Source organism: Osmerus eperlanus, chromosome 7, assembly GCF_963692335.1.
Source record: "Osmerus eperlanus chromosome 7, fOsmEpe2.1, whole genome shotgun sequence".
Classification (NCBI taxonomy): Eukaryota; Metazoa; Chordata; class Actinopteri; order Osmeriformes; family Osmeridae; genus Osmerus; species Osmerus eperlanus.
The window spans coordinates 14,615,773-14,633,238 of record NC_085024.1 but is presented as its reverse complement, the minus strand read 5'-3'; the positions used below and the strand labels follow the sequence as shown (position 1 = coordinate 14,633,238).

Sequence of the window (17,466 nt, the reverse complement as noted above, 5' to 3'; positions counted from 1 at the left end):
CGGCACAAGATGCAGGATACGAACCTGACTCCTCCTAAACACACTTCTAATATGTCTGGTCCCTCTCGTCTCCTCTCCTCTCCGCTCCCCTTCCCTCCTCTCCTCCTCTCTTCCCTCCTCTCCTCCCCTCTTCCTCACTTCCCTTGTCTTTTTTCTTAACTTCTCCTCTCCTGTTCGCCTCCTTGAAATCCCTTCCTCTCGCTATTTCTCCTTTCTCCTGTTCTCTTCCCTCCCTATTTCCTTTCCTCTCCTCTTTTCTCCTCTTTTCTTCTCTGCTCTGCTCACATCCTCAACTCCCAGCTCTCTCTCACACCTACAGTAGGCTGGCATCACTCTGAAGAGGACATCCCTCCCTCCATCCCTCCCGCCCTCCGTCCCCCCAGGCTAGGCTAGCAGGATTAACCGACTGGGGGACACATCACCCTCGCTATTGATCAAACAATATCACCGTGGCAACCTCATCGCTGGAGAGATGGAACGAAGGAGGCAGGAGGGGAGGGAGCGAGAGGAGCCGGAGGACAGGGGTGTTCCATCAGGAAGTAACAACGGATTAGGATTCTGACCCACAAGTGACTGAGAGCATGACTTAATGGAGAGAGAGAAGAGGGAATGAGTAGGTGGAGAGGAGGGAGGAGGGAGAGTGGAGGGAGGGTGGAGAGAGAGAGAGAGAGAGAGAGAGAGAGAGAGAGAGAGAGAGAGAGAGAGAGAGAGAGAGAGGAAGGAGGAGGGGGCCGGAGAAAAGGAGGGAGAAAGGAGGGAAGAATGAGGGAGAAGAGTGGAAGGAGGAAGAGAGGAGGGAGACAGGAGGAAACGAGGAGAAAAGGGGAGTAGGGACAGGAGGGCTAATATACACTATGTGTAATATATACATCATTCTAATATCTGAACTAAACAGACTGGATTCTTAAAATCGGACAATTTGTGTTTCTACAGACTTACAGATCCTAGCAGTGGATCAACCGGACCTAAATTCAATACGGAGCATCCAGGCCAACAGTCCCACTCACACATCAATGTCATAGTCAGTGGGCTTTCCTGGAACTGAACTGAGACGGCACTAAGGGCTGTGAGCTGGCAACCACTGCCGATCTACCCTTGTGCGAGGCACGTAACCTATGCTAGATGGCTCAAGGGCCGGACTCTATGGGGGCCACACACTGCTATCTCCATGTCAGTCCTATGGTTGGAGTGTCGCCATGGTAAAATGACTAGAAGGCTTCATATTGTACTGTGTATGATTGTACTATTGTACTAGTGTACTGTGCGCTGTGAGGGAAGAAACGAATACGGGGGCTGGGTGAAGTGTGTGTGTGTGACTGTGTGTTTGTGTGAGTGCGTATGCATGTACAGTATATGCGTGTGTGTGTGTGTGTGGGTGTGTGTGTGTGTGTGTGAGGGGTGTACAAGCTGGACTTCTAAGAACAGACCTTGGACACCATTAGGACATGCATACATAATACATGGAGCTGGATGTTACAGCACAACCCATTAGAGAGCCGTGCAGAGAGTAGAGACAGTGTACACACACACACACACACTCTCCCCACACACATTTACATTTACATTTAGTCATTTAGCAGACGCTCTTATCCAGAGCGACTTACAGTAAGTACAGGGACATTCTCCCCGAGGCAAGTAGGGTGAAGTGCCTTGCCCAAGGACACAACGTCATTTGGCACGGTCGAGAATCGAACTGGCAACCTTCAGATTACTAGCCCGCTTCCCTCACCGCTCAGCCACCTGACGCCCCACCTGACACCACACACACACACACACATTCACACTCACTCCCCACAAACACACACGGACACACATGCACAGACTCTCCCCCCACACTCACGCACAGCAACACACACATTCACACACACTTTCACAAAATCACACAAAACACATTCACACTCTTACATACACAGAGCCAGATCGAACTGATGGTGGCAGTTAGCAGGCCAGTCTGGTCTGGCTGGGCCTGTGTGGAGCTTGGACCCAGTAGGACCAACATGAATGCCACTACACAAGACGGCTACACTCGCAGCCTTTAATATGCAACAGACCTATACGTTATTAGTAGGATGTCAGCAACTACCATCCCCAAAAGATACAGGACTCTTGTCTCTTTATACTATTGTGTACTTCACGCTGTGTGTGTACTACACACACAAAACAACTCCCACACAAACTCATTTTGTGTGGGTATTTGTGTGTAGCACACAACAGCATAAAGAGGCAAAGTCCATCTCATTGATAAGTCTATCACTAAGAGAAGGTCCAGTCCAGCATGTTCTTGGGTGTTCTGTCTGGCCACATGGTCTCACAGAGAGGAGAAGAGAGGAGAGGAGAGGAGAGGAGAGGAGGAGAGAAGAGAAAAGGAAGGAGGAGAGGAGAGGAAGGAGGAGAGGATAGAAGAGGAGAGAAGAAAAAAGAAGAGAGGAAAGGAGAGGAGGGGAGGAGAGGAGAGGAAGGAGGAGAGGAGGTAAATGCTGTAAATTATTTCTGAAGGCGAGGAGAAAAGGACCCCTAGTCCCTTGAGACAGCCATTGTATGCTGTCGGACTCTCTTTGCAAAACGCATGTGTTTCATCCATTTTCTTTGCAGTGGAAGGATGATGTTGAAACTCTCTGTACATTCAGGCAGGATTCCTCCCCGGGCCAGCATACCGGGCCAGGCGACAGGGGAGCAGGTCTGTTGGGAGTTGGGCGTGTAGCAGACTAATCAGAATGTTCACCGCTGCAGCCAACAGACATACAACTTCCAAAAACATACACAGCGTACACAGAAAACACACACACACATCTCTATCTCTCTCTTTCTCTAACATACACACACAGCCTACACGGCAGCACACACTCACACACGCTTGTACACACATGTACAGTGTAGCAGTAACTCCTGAAGCTTGCTAATTATATGGAATGCAGAATGCGACTGTTTACAGATGTTGTTGAATATCCATAATGAAATTCTCGAAATGAAAATACAAAATATGCTTGCCTCAGCAAAGGAATTTAATCAAAATGTAAAAAATATATATATATCCTATTGCTTTGGTTCAGGGTGGGCAAATCAAAATACCCTTCCAAGGCGTATTGGTAGCTACCCTGCTATGCAGAGGGGTAGCAAATGTTTCGAGCTGTATTTTCGAAATGCCGAGCCTGTCATGATATCCGCGCAAGAAGGTCGAGAGCAGCACACACATGCCGTAGTGGGACATCGTGGCGACACACACGCAATCACACCTCAACATTATCGGAATCCATCTAACTGTATCATTTCACGCCCAAACACAGCGGAAACGAGCGCTACGGCTCCGTCCAACATATTGCTGCGATGCCAGATGCAGGAATATGATCTGCAGCATCTCGCCAGCCAGTAGCCTACTAGCTGCTACTGATCGATATACGAAACCCCCTCTCCTCAAATCCTCCTTAGACATACCAACGGGGAAGCCCTCAATAAATCCGACGTTCTTGCAAAGGGATCACTCACCCGATATTGCTCAACGCCTGCTCAAACAGCTCCGTCTGCAAAATGTTCTGAGGCGGAGAGAAAGCCCCGTTAAAATGAGATAAAACCGAGCTACAAAATTGACGCAATGTCTCAAACTGCATTTTCCCCCTTTCTTCGTTTCTTTTTCCTTAGTATGGCCTTGTCTTTCATACACAATACGTCCCCCGCACTCACTCCGGACGCCCCTCTTTCTCCAGGGGCGCATTAAACGAAAAGACGCCCATCAAGTTCCATGTTTCTCGTGATCTTGGTAAAAAGTGTCCTTTGATGAGATGCAATCGATAACGGGTCCTTCAGTCATAATGCTCCTAACTTACAACCGACTGAACGGTGGAGCTAATAAGGCGCATTTTCCGCTCAGTGTGGATAGGTCTCTTCTTGGCGGAGGTAAGAAAGCAGAGAAGCATCCTCGGTAAGCATCCCTTACCGGTGCACCGGGGGAGGCTGCCTCATATCCAACTCATATTTCTCTTTGCTTATTAGAGCACACACACATACACACGCACGCACACTCATGCACACACAGACACGCACACATATACGCATTCACTTGCGCACACGCTTTGCCATATCCCCCTCCTCTGTCTCTCTCTCTTTTTCTGTTTCTCTCTCTTTCTCTCGCTGTCTTTCTGTTTCTCTCTTTCTCATACCCTCCACATCCATGCGCGCAGATACAATGCACTGGGGCGCGGAGACGCTTTTGTCGGTGTTTAAACCATATGTAACGGCCAGGTGGAAGACAGGCCATATCAACTCTAAGAGCGTCTGTCTTTGGGTGAAAGGGACACCAACCTCCGCTGGAATTAATTAGAATGGGCACTATACAGGCTTTACTCACCAATCACTTGAAGACCAAGTCAAACTTGACCGAAAGAGAGAGAGAGAGCTGCACTAAGAAACGGCCAATTGAGCACAATAGCTGGGCTGTCCAAGATTACGGATTGACAACAAGCTGCAGTTCATATAGTCTACACCAGCATTCCTTGAGCACACCCAATTTATATTGTTTTACTCTTTTGTATGTTGAGTAATGGTCAGATGACCATTGATCTTGGAACTTGGTGGAATGCCTATGGGTGGGTCGGCCTGGACTGGATTTAACTGGACTGGACTGGGCTGGGCAGAGAGGTTTCAGAGTACCTTGAAAGACACCACTGAGTAATGATATTCTAATCCCACCATAATTATTGTTGTTTCACCAGCTTCTCCCCACAATGCAGCTGTCTCTGTGTATCGTGTTCTTATTCAAATAACAAACTGGAGACCAAGATAAATGACCCTTCCTGAGTTATTTATCCTTCTAAATAGACTGTCAGACACCATCCCAAACCCCCACCCTCTCCTTCAGTGGAATAGATTCTATAGTTAATATAAACATTCTTTGAGATTAATGAAAGTGTTTTTTGGTACTTATGCAGTTGGTGGTCTATTTTTGGGCTCCCAGCCACACGCCGTTGGCAATATCCCCCCTGAACCTTTTCAGCCTTTTTCCTGTTGTGTCACCGCTGAGCAGCCTGCTGCCAACGCCAGAATCATTCACTGCTGCCAGTCTGCCTCTCAGCCATTAAATCAGCCAGTACAGAGACTAGGCTAGTCCATAGTCCGAAAAGCTAGGCTAGGTCCTGTCAGAGAAGCTAGGCTATAGCTCAGAGGCAGAGAAACTTAGCTAGCTCACAGAGAGGCTGCTAGTCAGTGAGACCCTGTTAGCTCATAGGTGGAGAAGCTAGACTATGTAGTACATATACATAATGAGGCTAAGATAGCCCACACAGGCGGAGAGAGCTAATTAAGCTAACACCTTCAGGTGGACAGGCAAAGCTAACAGAGGGAGACAGAGACAGAGCAACAGGCTTCATTCAGTTCTCCTACTAAACCATGAGCCAGTTGGTCCCGGGGCTGGACTAGTAGAGGACTCAGGCCATCAGATATACCTTCACAAGGTCAGCTGAGGAACAGACAAGAGGGTGGCATTAAGCAATGTGAAGCTCACACACCTCCTACAGTGTATCTATGTGTGAGTGTGTGTGTCAGTGTGTGCATATATTACACCTGACTGTGGATATGCTTGTTTGTGCGTGAACAGATACACCGGTGTGAGACTATGTGTCATGGGACACAGAAGCCAGGCATCACACTGGGCCCTCTGCACCGGATGACACAATCCACGGCCCACAATCCACCTCTTCCCCACAGGAAGTATGATCTGAGGCAGAGAGGACATCTGTTTGTATGACAGTCTCTCCCCAGGACTGACCCCCAGGGTCACTGAGACTGGAGGAACCACAGACACACTGGACCAGTCCAGGTCTCGGGGAATCATAGAAGCACAGGCACGCTGGAATCCCACACTCGGGTCTGCAGCACTAGCTCGACACAGTCTTGCAGTGGGGAGAGGGAGATGGGAGGGTGGAGTGGGAAAGAGCGAGCGAGCGACAGAGAGAGAACCAGAGGGGGAAGGAGACACCGTGTGGATGTAAACGTTACTGCAGAGCTCCACAGCAGCAGTACGGAGATGATTCAGGACCAGAAGGCAGCAGCGTTCAACCGCCATCGCAGGTACATCACCACGGTGATCGGCAGCATCATCTCACTGATCCACCAACAGTCTGTTCCTAACACACACGCAGGGCTGCCAGACATGGATTTTGTACGACAGTTACCATCGCTGGAATAACACAAAATGAATACTGCACCTAGATATAACTGATGCAGTTCTAGTCTGTCTGTATTCTGCTGTGCAAATACAGGACTGAAATAAACTGCAGACTCTTTCTAATGGAATCTATACCAAACTGAAACATGCAGATGCCGTAATGCATTCCAACACGGAGCCTAAGGTGTGTGACCTTTTTCTGTGATGAGTTGCAGAGCTCTGGTATGTAGCTTGTGCTTCAAAGAGGGAGACGGGGAATGCAGTATTCACCAGTTCAACAGCAAGGGAATCCCTCTGGCTCTGTCTGTCTTAGGGGGGAGATCAAAGCCCCAAGTCACTCAGTGTGGGAAGGAGGGAGGGAGGGAGGGGGTACTGTAACAAAGTGCAAGTATGGTTCTGTGTGGGCAGGTGTGGATTTGTGTGAGTGCGTCTTTGTGTGCATGTGTGTGCGTCTCTGTGTGTGTGCATGTGTGTAAAACGCTGATCTGGCACCAGGTAGCCATGCTTCTGTCTCTTTTATAGGCCTCGTGGGCTCCATGCTCCAGCTCCTTTATGCTGGTTCTCCACTGGTTTGCCGTGAGCCTCTGCTTTTATGTCTCATCTGAATCCCTTACAACCCCCGTCCCCCTCCCTACCTCACCAACCAACCCCCCTCCCTACCTCACCAACCAACCCCCCTCCCTACCTCACCAACCAACCCCCCTCCCTACCTCACCAACCCCCTCCCTACCTCACCAACCAACCCCCCTCCCTACCTCACCAACCAACCCCCCTCCCTACCTCACCAACCAACCCCCCTCCCTACCTCACCAACCCCCTCCCTACCTCACCAACCAACCCCCCTCCCTACCTCACCAACCAACCCCCCTCCCTACCTCACCAACCAACCCCCCACCCTACCTCACCAACCCCCACCCCTTCCCTACCTCACCAACCCCCCTCCCCCTCCCTACCTCACCAACCCCCCTCCCTACTTCACCAACCCCCCACCCTACCTCACCAACCAACCAACCCCCCTCCCTACCTCACCAACCCCCTTCCCTACCTCACCAACCAACCCCCCTCCTTACCTCACCAACCCCCCTCCCTACCTCACCAACCAACCCCCCTCCCTACCTCACCAACCAACCCCCCTCCCTGCCTCACCAACCCCCCTCCCTGCCTCACCAACCCCCCACCCCCTCTCTTCCTCACCAACCCCCACCCTACCTCACCAACCAACCCTCCTCCCTACCTCACCAACCCCCTTCCCTACCTCACCAACCAACCCCCCTCCTTACCTCACCAACCCCCCTCTCTACCTCACCAACCAACCCCCTCCCTACCTCACCAACCAACCCCCCTCCTTGCCTCACCAACCACCCTCCCCCTGCCTTCCTCACCAACCCCCCACCCCCTCTCTTCCTCACCAACCCCCTCCCTACCTCACCAACCCCCCACCCCCTCGCTGAATGATCCCAGTGTTCCTTATTCTGAACAACCACATAAAACAGCTTGGTACACAGGTTTTCTACTTTTAACCTGCAGTTTTCCTGATGCAAGCAATTCAGTGAAATCTATGACTATAGGATGTGATTGGAAAACGGCTCATGTATTTCATACTTTTGCAAGTTCCCACTCATACAATCTTTCTTGAATCAATTGGGAAAAAATGAAAAGCAGGTGACTTCTTTTTGTAACAATCTGTGAGGGAACACACAAACACGCACAAACACACACACATAAGCACACACACAACCCCGCCCCCCCCTTCACACACACACTTTCACTCCTTTGCTCCATCTTCCTCCTACTACACACACACACCCCTCTCACACACACATTGCAGGCCTCCGCGGTGGTCCTACCTGTCTAAGAGTGAGTCTCCGTGCCTGTCCCCGGCCCCGTTGTTCAGGGAGTGTTGTCTGGGGAGCCCCGGGTGCCTTCCTGACCTGTCCCCTGAGGGCCCCTGGTACAGGGACGGATCCTGCAGTTTGGCCTTCTTCTCCTGGGGGGCCTCTTCGTGCCGCCGGCCCTGGGGCCCCTCAAACACGCCCCGCGGGTCCCCGGCACCGTAGAACCACGCCCCCGACTTGGTGAGGATTTCTTGTTGTTTTCGGCACAAGTTGCATACCCACATAACCTGGGGAGGAAGAGAGAGGGGGTTTAAGGGGGCGGGAGGACGGCGGGCGGGTGTCAGGGTGGAGATGGGGTGACGTGGTGCGGTGCGGCATGAACTGTTGTCACAGGTGGGGATCGAACCCCTGACCTTCCACCTGTGAGACTGTAATGGATTTGAATGGGATGTTCATGGCTAAGTATCATGGAGGATCGAATACTTGAACCCGCTGGATATATTGACATTTGATTGGGGGTTATATATAGTTTGGTTTAGTTTGGTTATATAAAGTTTGGACACATTTTCCCATTCAATGGGAAAATGTGTCCAAACTTTTGACTGGTACTGTAGATGAGGTGAAAGATGGGTGTCTTCCATACACATACAGCAGCCTTCTTGATTGATTCTGGTAGATTCTATTCTATGGAACTACGATGTACTCTGGAAGTTGTCTCGAGGTTCTTAGTGGTCTGTGAGTTTATAATGTGAGTTAGGAGGTTCAGTACATATCATTGGCAATCAGTATACTGTTCTATCCGGTACATATTTGTAACCCTCAGTACCAAACAGATGAGGCTCGTCTTGGAGAGAGCTCCATTAGAGTCTATCTCAGCCTTGTGAGGGTGTAGTTGTGTACACTGTGAGCGTGTAGTTGTGTACACTGTGAGTGTGTAGTTGTGTACACTGTGAGCGTGTAGTTGTGTACACTGTGAGTGTGTCGTTGTGTGTACTGAAAACACAAAGGCTGTTCTGCAGTCCCTGTGTTCTGCAGATATAGGAGAGAGGGAGAGAAGACTGAAAAGAAGAAAGAGAGAAGGAGGGGGAGAAAAGGAGATTGGGATGGAGAAAAAGGGAACGTGAGGGGGATAGAGGGACAGAGGGAGAGAGAGATAAAGGGGAAAAGAGGGAAGTAAAGGGAGGGAGAGCAGAGAAAGAGAGAGAGAAATAGAGGCTTCGAGCACTGTTCTCTTTCCTCCCTATCCCCTCTCTGCAGCCCAGCAGCACAGCAGCACATTAGCCTCATAAATCCCAGGGTCGACAGGAGTCCTGATCACCCCTCCTCCCCTCCACTCTCCCCTCCACATATAGTACCCCAGCTCTGTCTTACTGAGATAGCTTTCCACAGCTGGTTCTATCTTCAATGCTAGATAGCTAGATAGATAGATAGATAGATAGATAGATAGATAGATAGATAGATAGATAGACAGACAGACAGACAGACAGACAGACAGACAGATACACAGATAGACAGATAGACAGATAGACAGATAGACAGATAGATAGATAGACAGACAGACAGACAGACAGACAGACAGACAGACAGACATATTCTACAGTATAGTACACAATAGATACTACGACTACTACTGTACTACACTATATAATTCTACACACAGACTATGTGTCTGAGGGAGCAGGCAACCAGTGATTGGCAGCTGTGACGTCCAGTAGGAAGGCTTGCTGCAGCTGAACAGGCACAGTGCTGAGTCAGGACATTACTGTAATTACTCGTGGGTGGGCACATTGCACACAGAGCTGCTACTGGCTGGCTCAGGGCTCTCTGTCTGCCTTACTGACTGTTCCAGTAGCTGGTTTGCTGACTGGTTTTCTCATTGTTTGTGTTTGTGTCTCTGGCTGGCTGGATTAGTAGTTGTCACACACACACACAAGAGTTGGACTTCTGTCTGCCCCAGAGAGTCACGCTGATGACAAGCTCCCCTACAGACTCCTACCCTAACTCTAGCAGTTAACCCAAGGTCTTCACCTCCTCTCTCACTCAACATCCACTCTATGTCTCTCTCTCTCCAACCCTCTCTCTGTATCTCCCTTCTTTAGCTGTACTCTCCCTCCGTCTTCCTCTGTAGCTGACTCTTGTGTTCTCTCGCTCTCTAACTCTCTAACTCTCTAACTCTCTCAGTCACCCCCTGCTCTCTCCAGAACTGTGATCTCTCACCCCCATCTTCTCTCCCCTGCTGCATTATCTTTCTCCTTCCCCCCCCCCCCCCGCGCTCCCTCACACAGCCCAGCTCACTGCGGGCGGGAGCCGGCCTCGTCCACGGGCCTGGCCTACTTATTTACCCTCCATCGCAAGCGCAATTAACAGAGAGTGAGTGGCGGTGCCCTCCTCCAATCCCGCCGATAATAATTAACAGCGTCGCGAGCGTCGGACTGCACACGAGGACTCTTTCATCTCCTGGGCGTGTACCTAACGGCACATTAGCATGCTCGAACAGGCGGGCGGGGGGGGGGGGGGGGTGGGCACGCGCGGCCAGGAACAAATGCTGAGCAGGACGAGCTTCTAGCGTGCGAACCTGGCTCCCACATCACCCTCGCACACACTGATAACCTGGGGGTGGGGGGGAGCTGGGGGCCCGGGGGCCCGGGAGGTGGGTTGGGGTGGTTGGTGCCACTGATAACCGAGGGTGGACTGAGTGATGGCTGAGATGTTGTGGCTGAGATCAAAGGCAGGCTCTAGTAAAACGAATATTGTCTACATCATCCTTCGGTGTGGTTTCTATGTTTTATCGTGAGTCGTTTTATCAGCCGGTGCAGCTAGACTCCCGTCCACCCCACCCCCAACCACCACCACCCCACACACAAACACACACACATATTTCCCTTCAGCTTAACTCTTCACGGCTGAGTGCAGGCAAGTGTTGGGGTGGGGAGGGGGGCGGGGGGAGGGCGGCGGGGGGTGACCCCCCCCCCCCAGGCAGGGCCATTTCTCACTGTGTTGGCACATTTCATAGTCACTGAACCTGCATCCAAAAATAGACTTTAAAAAAATTAATAAACTAGAGCTCTACCCATAGTCTCGGGAGAGAGGAGAGGAGGGGATATCAGTAGGCCCATTACAGTAGGTCTCCCGTGCTCTGCTCTGAGTGACTCTGCTCTGAGGGGCCTACTGATAAATTGTGTTGGGGAAGGAAACACTGAGCAGTCCGGATCAATACATCATTTCCTATCTATTATTTTCCTTCAGACTGACGCGGCATTCATACATAGTCTGAATCTTTCTCACAACAAATTCGTTTTCCCCATCTCAGGACAATCGAATCAACACCACACATCCCATAATAAGAGGCTGTATGTGGACAAGCGATCGCGTCGGACGTGACGGTCATTGTACGTTCATGCAGTTTGAAAGACCTTTCACGACGTTGAATGTAACTTCCCTTCGTTGAAACATCATATCCAGCTATCACATTCTCTCAATCCTAATGTGTCCCTGATCATATCACAGTAATATGTAACCACTCCCCTCACTTAACCCACACTGTGACCTTCACTTCCCTAAGCCATATTCTAAGCATTAGAAGATTAGTTTGGGGTTCGACTTCTGTTATGCCTGGGCGTAGAAGGGCAGTTATTTTCAGACACCTTCACAGTGGTAGGTCCATCAGTAGCCTGGCACACCAGACTCGGTAGGGGGGCCCTCTAGTGGCCACACAGAAACACGACAACATGACTTCACCAAAATAAGATGCAGCAGTACGGCGTTTCATCACCACAAAGCAATGAGCTAAACTCGGTGCTGTAAGCACAACCCTGCAACGACGGCGCCTTTCAGCACCACAAAACCACCGCACTTGAAGGGGGGGGGGGCAGAAAGGAGGACTAGTCTGGTTTCAGTTACAGTATCCTTCATGTTGTGGCCGAACAGTGAGAACACCGAGGACCGTTGTGTAACAATAGTCTGGACCAGGGCCATCCCATTACAAGGGGTCACAATGCTAAACACAGCAAACGCTTACAGGGAGAAGGTCCTCTGGAAAAGTTGCCTATTCATGCTGCTGTAATGTTGAAGAGTCGTTAGGGGAAGGTGTCACATGTCTGGTTTCTTCTCTCTCACCTGAAATGATCTACTCATTAAAAACTCATTGTTCGGGCTGTGTTCCCTCTGACCGCAGGTGTTGAGGGAGAGAACAGCTCTATTGCACCAAACCACGGAGCAGACAAAGTCTCACTGAGACGTGTGTGTGTGTGTGTGTGTGTGTGTGTGTGTGTGTGTGTGTGTGTGTGTGTGTGTGTGTGTGTGTGTGTGTGTGTGTGTGTGTATGTGTGAGAGAGAGAGAGATTGTGTGTGGTGGAGGTAGGGGGGTGCTGAGACCCGGGGTGAGTCCAAGCACTAAACAAACTAGGAAAAGTCTGTATTTTTAAGCTTTTCAAGGAATTCAGAGCTAAAAAAATCGAAGTTAAGATTTTGGCCGTTGGTCTTCAACAGCGAATGTCTACACAGCAACAATAGCCTGTTTGATAAACGCTACCTGCGCTCAAATCGGGTACACCCCAGCACATTGTTTTCTCCTTAAAACAAAAAAGTGTAGCCCTCTAGACTGCTCAACAAACGTAGGTTTTATGATGAAATATCTCTGAAACATGCTCTTTATTCTTGTTCTGTTGGAGAGAAGCAGACACTGAGATCTAAATTAATGTGTAAATGAGCACGGGTAAAGGAGAACCAGCACTCACATGCTCTAACACAGCCTGCACGTGGAGCATTACATTTTAATGAGATTCTAATTTTAGTGTGCCGCGGCGGTAATAATAATAGACTTGATGCATATTTATGTCCAGTTTATTTTTATTTTTACGGAAGTTCAGAGAGACACGCAGGAGAGAACGGCTTAGATAGATGAAGGAAGGGATTCAAGCAGGGACGGCAGATGTCTTAGACCACCCCGAAGCCCGAACATACTCCACGGTCAGATTATTGACAAAGCCAAAATCTATTTTTGGTACCATTTGATGTGCAACGTAGGCACAGCTCTTTGAATTCAATTTTTCAGAAATAGGTTGCGCAATCTAATAAAAGGTTATGAATGGTTAGAAATAATAACTTTATTTACATAATAATTCTTGTTTCCGGTGTTAGAACTGGAATAGTTCTTTAGAGTTATTAATTTAAAAAATATATTGCATTGATAGGTCTATGGTTTCTCAGATTTCGGAAAAGCCTACATGCACATTAGCCTACTGCTAGCAAATAAAGCCACTTGCTGACTGACAGACATACACTTATACCACCATTCGCATCTTACCCATGGTTCCGACAGCGAGAGACGTCATCGTGTCTGTGCAGGGAAACGGGAGTCTATAATCCGTAATATACCGAGAGAACGTCTCAATGCGCGTGCTTCGGAATCGGTAAACCGTGGGAACTCCGACCGACCTTCAGCACCGCGGACAGCTCCAACTCCAAGAACAGGCAACTCGTCCCCGAGAAAACGTCGTGAAGGTTACGGCGACGCACGTTAATAATTATTTATTTTTCCACGCTGTGAGATGAAAAAAAAAGAAAGAAAAGGTCGGCTTTCGTCCAACCCTGAGCGCCATATACTGTTCTTCAGCAGCTGCAGAGAGAGAAATCCGGTCAAAACCACATCTGAAACACAGCTCCTCCGTTGCACGTTATTACACTATTCTCCTGAAAAAGCCGGGGAATTTTGAGGGAAAAGCAGTAGCCTCTTCAGGTATGACACAATTCACACAGTGTCAACATCTTAGCGAACAGATGTGACTGAGTGAGCGGCGACCACAAGCGCAATCATGTTTTTACCACCTCTGTGTTACTTCATCATTAATAGATGCAGGAGTGAGTCTGCCGCTGTTGGAGATACCGGAGCCTCGAGCTGATTATAAATTCAGCGCGTCCCCCATGGTGCCGCACGGCGCAAGTGTGCTCACAGAACCCCGCGTGTGCCTTGACACGGCAGTGACGCTGCTCAGGCAACCCAGCGAGAGAGAAGGGGGAAAAAAGAACAATTTCGGGATGCGCCATCATCACACTGGAGTACGAGGCCTAGCCTACTTCAGCATTATTTAGTCATTTAGCAGACGCTCTTATCCAGAGCGACTTACAGTAAGTACAGGGACATTCCCCCCGAGGCAAGTAGGGTGAAGTGCCTTGCCCAAGGACACAACGTCATTTGGCACGGCCGGGAATCGAACTGGCAACCTTCAGATTACTAGTCCGATTCCCTAACCGCTCAGCCACCTGACTCCCCAGCATTAAGGAGGGTAAGTGAGACGGACAGAGGAGTTAGTCCTCTTACTTTTGCAACACACGAAGAGGGGCCATGAACACACACACGGTGTTCTCAAGAGACGTTTTAATCACGAGTGACTTCCTCTCAGGAGGCTGTCACATATTCACCACGTCAGAGAAGATGGTCCACTGTAATACATCTCCAACTCGCAGCATCATTCTTTCGTTTTTTTTTTAACTTCTTTCCCCCAAAATCCAACGAGAAGAGCTTAAAGGTGCACATCTCTCCATGGACAGAGGGTTCCCAAGACATCAACTCTCTATGCCAGTATGTCATGTTCACCTTTAAACTCAGAGAGTAGCCCTAAGGTAAATGTGTCAACTAAACAGGAGGGTTTTCTGTCCACTGAAAACACAACAACTCTCAGTCTGTCTCTGGCCTATCGCGTTCCAGCGTCCAACAGCTCAGCTAGCCAATCAGACACTGAGACCGGTAAATATTAATGCCGTTGCACAGAACAAGATCTCTCTCGCCACCACTGGCGCCGTGAGGGGACGGACGAAAGAGGTGACGAGTGGAAAAAGAAGAGATTTCGCCACCGCGAGCAGCGCTACACTGACGCACAAGCTCTCGGTAGACCCGGTCCTGCCTCTCCGAAACGCGTCGCAGCGCTTAGGGACAGACGCGTCCGAGCGGAACACCAGTGTCATGGCGATCGGGGTGACACCCGAGGCCCAGACATCGTGGAGGCTGAAGCGCCAGCTCGCGGTTAAACCACCCGGCGGGTCACTCAAACCCCGATGACTACACCGCAGAGTTCCCGTAAGGTGAAGGCTGATATGGAGTGGTTTCAGTCACAGGCAGGGAGGCTGGGATACCTGTCACCCAGCCACTGACACAAGGAAGGGCAAACATGCTCTGTTTTTAATATGTTGTCAGCTGGATGGTTGTCTAGCCACTCAGAAATGAATGAAATAGAGATGGTCAAGGCTGTAACCTCAGTGTCAGGGGTGAGTGGACCAGTGCCCCCGCTACTATACACCCCCCCTCCCACCCACCTCCACCCCCATCAGATGTCACTGTGTCCGGGCTGAAAGGAAAGACGGTCACCCTGCCCCCTCTGGGATCTAGGCATGGAACTAGGCCTTGACCTAAACCCACAGCCCTGCAACCAGACACAGCCTGGAGGACCAGGGCTGAGCCAGGGTGAGGGCCAAGGCTAGGGCCATGGCCAGGGTCAGGGCTAGGGCCAGGGCCAGGGCCAGGATATTCCCTCTAAACCTGTCCCTTTGCACCCTGCCACCCTCTCCTCTGTCTCCATCTATCTCATCTCCCTTGACCCCCCCCCCCCCCCCCCCCGCACCACCTCCAGTGGATTAAACCATCAGCAGAGTTACCACTCATGTGTTCATTCATTCATGATTAAATATTAAAACCTAATACATAATTCTGAGGATCATCTTCAGGGAGGGGGGCACCCAAAATAAAACAAACCCTTGCCAAATGTTTGATGCCCATGCCAGGCCGTGCCAGGCCTTGCCTGGTACACCCCAGGTCAGATCTGCCATCGCCACGGCGACCCGCTGCCGGCCGTCTGCCATCTCTATAACTCAACACCATCTGCAGGACAAGGAAACTGATCTTCCATCCCTCTCTCTCTCTCTCTCTCTCTCTCTCTCTCTCTCTTGACCCCTCTCTTTCTCCCTCTCTGTATCTCTCTCTCTCTTTACCCCTCTCCCCCCCTCTCTTCTCTACTCATCACCGGCTGCCCTGCAGTCCTGGCTCCTGTACAGTACGATAGCAAATACAGTCTGCTACGGGTGCATGAATATGATATAGATCAAACACACAAAGAATAACCCAACAGTGCATTTCATATGGAGTTTTGAACAATTGACCAGCAATGGGGAACAAAGCCACATCAAGGCAATGAAAACAATGAATAGACAACTTCCACTACTGGTTGTTGCTTTTTACATACATATATATGTAGCTGCCTACCCACGCCTAGTCTGTCAGGGTTTCTAACAATGGCTCTGTATGTGTATATTGGTGCAAAGCATTTCATTGACAATGCTTGTATCCAGACACGTTTCCCAGGATACGCAGAAGTTGTAAAAGGATTTGCTAACCACTTTGTCCTCCTGACGACATCCCAGGACAGGGGGAACGCATCAGGGAGCGAGAGGAGAAGAGACAGGGAGAGAGACAGACCGTGAGTGACGTTAGTAGGAGCAAAACAACACATTCCAGTAACTTTTCTCTGGCTGCGTTAACAGTGGGTGGTTCTAGAATGCATTCTAGAATGAGCAGCAGACTGCGGAAGGAGTTCTAGAAGGTTAGTTATCGAGGGCTAGACCACACAGCATCACAGCCTTGACATACATATCGCTAGCAGCTGGCAGTACAGAGGGGAAATACCACCCTCCAGTGGTTTAACATATTAACCGCAAGTAAAACTCAAACACGTCCTACTCTGTCTCCTTCAATGGGCAATTAGAATACATAATACATATGACATAATGAAAGGTGATTTCCTGTTGAATAGACTTGTATCTGATATATCAGAGTGGACATAGATTTTTTTCAGAGGGACTTTGTGCTGGGAGTTACAGAAATGGCTCAGTGCCCAGATTCCAATGTCTCGCAAATGTTTTATGTTTCATAACCTTGGAATTTAAGCAGAGAAAGAGGGAGAGAAGTCAGTTCGTTTGAGGGAGTCATGAGAGTAGAAACTCGACTGAGGGTCTTAAATATAAACCTGGAGGGGGGAGGGGGGGGGGTTACTGTGTGTGCTTGAGTGGGAGGGTCAGTGTGTGCTTGTGTGCCTACTGGCCCAGACAGTCTAGACAGGCAAGGCCTTACCTTATTGGAGCGCAGAGCCACCCGACCTCCACACCGCGCGCAGAATTTCGTTTGGCAATACGAGCAGAGGTGACCACAGCCGTCAGCGAACTTGGTTTTGTGGCAGATCCCGCAGGTGGGGGCTTCGCTCTTCTGCTCCTGAGGGTCCTTGGCCTCGTCACCCATCTTCTTCACCTGGTCCTTGTACGACTCAAACTGCTGATGTAACTTCCTGTAAGGGCAGGAAGTGCAACTTTTAGGAACATTCCAATTTCAATATGTTTGATAGGGGTTACAATGGATAGATAAGACACTGGTCTCTTTTAGAGATCATAAAGGGTGCTGGTTTAAAGGTTTAAAAGAACATTTGAATAAGA

General features: G+C 49.8%; 1 protein-coding gene across 1 annotated transcript in view; it reads right to left on the bottom strand.

Annotated features, from left to right (window-relative positions):
* Positions 1-8,000: 8,000 nt before the first annotated feature.
* The window catches only part of LOC134023839 (regulating synaptic membrane exocytosis protein 2-like), a 24,055-nt gene continuing 14,589 nt past the window's right edge, over positions 8,001-17,466 (bottom strand). Inside the window, exons 3-4 of the mRNA XM_062466197.1 lie at positions 17,111-17,321; positions 8,001-8,279 (exon numbers count right to left, since the gene is read on the bottom strand). Of these exons, the coding sequence (XP_062322181.1) occupies positions 8,001-8,279; positions 17,111-17,321 (490 nt within the window). The remainder of the gene's footprint in view (positions 8,280-17,110; positions 17,322-17,466) is intronic.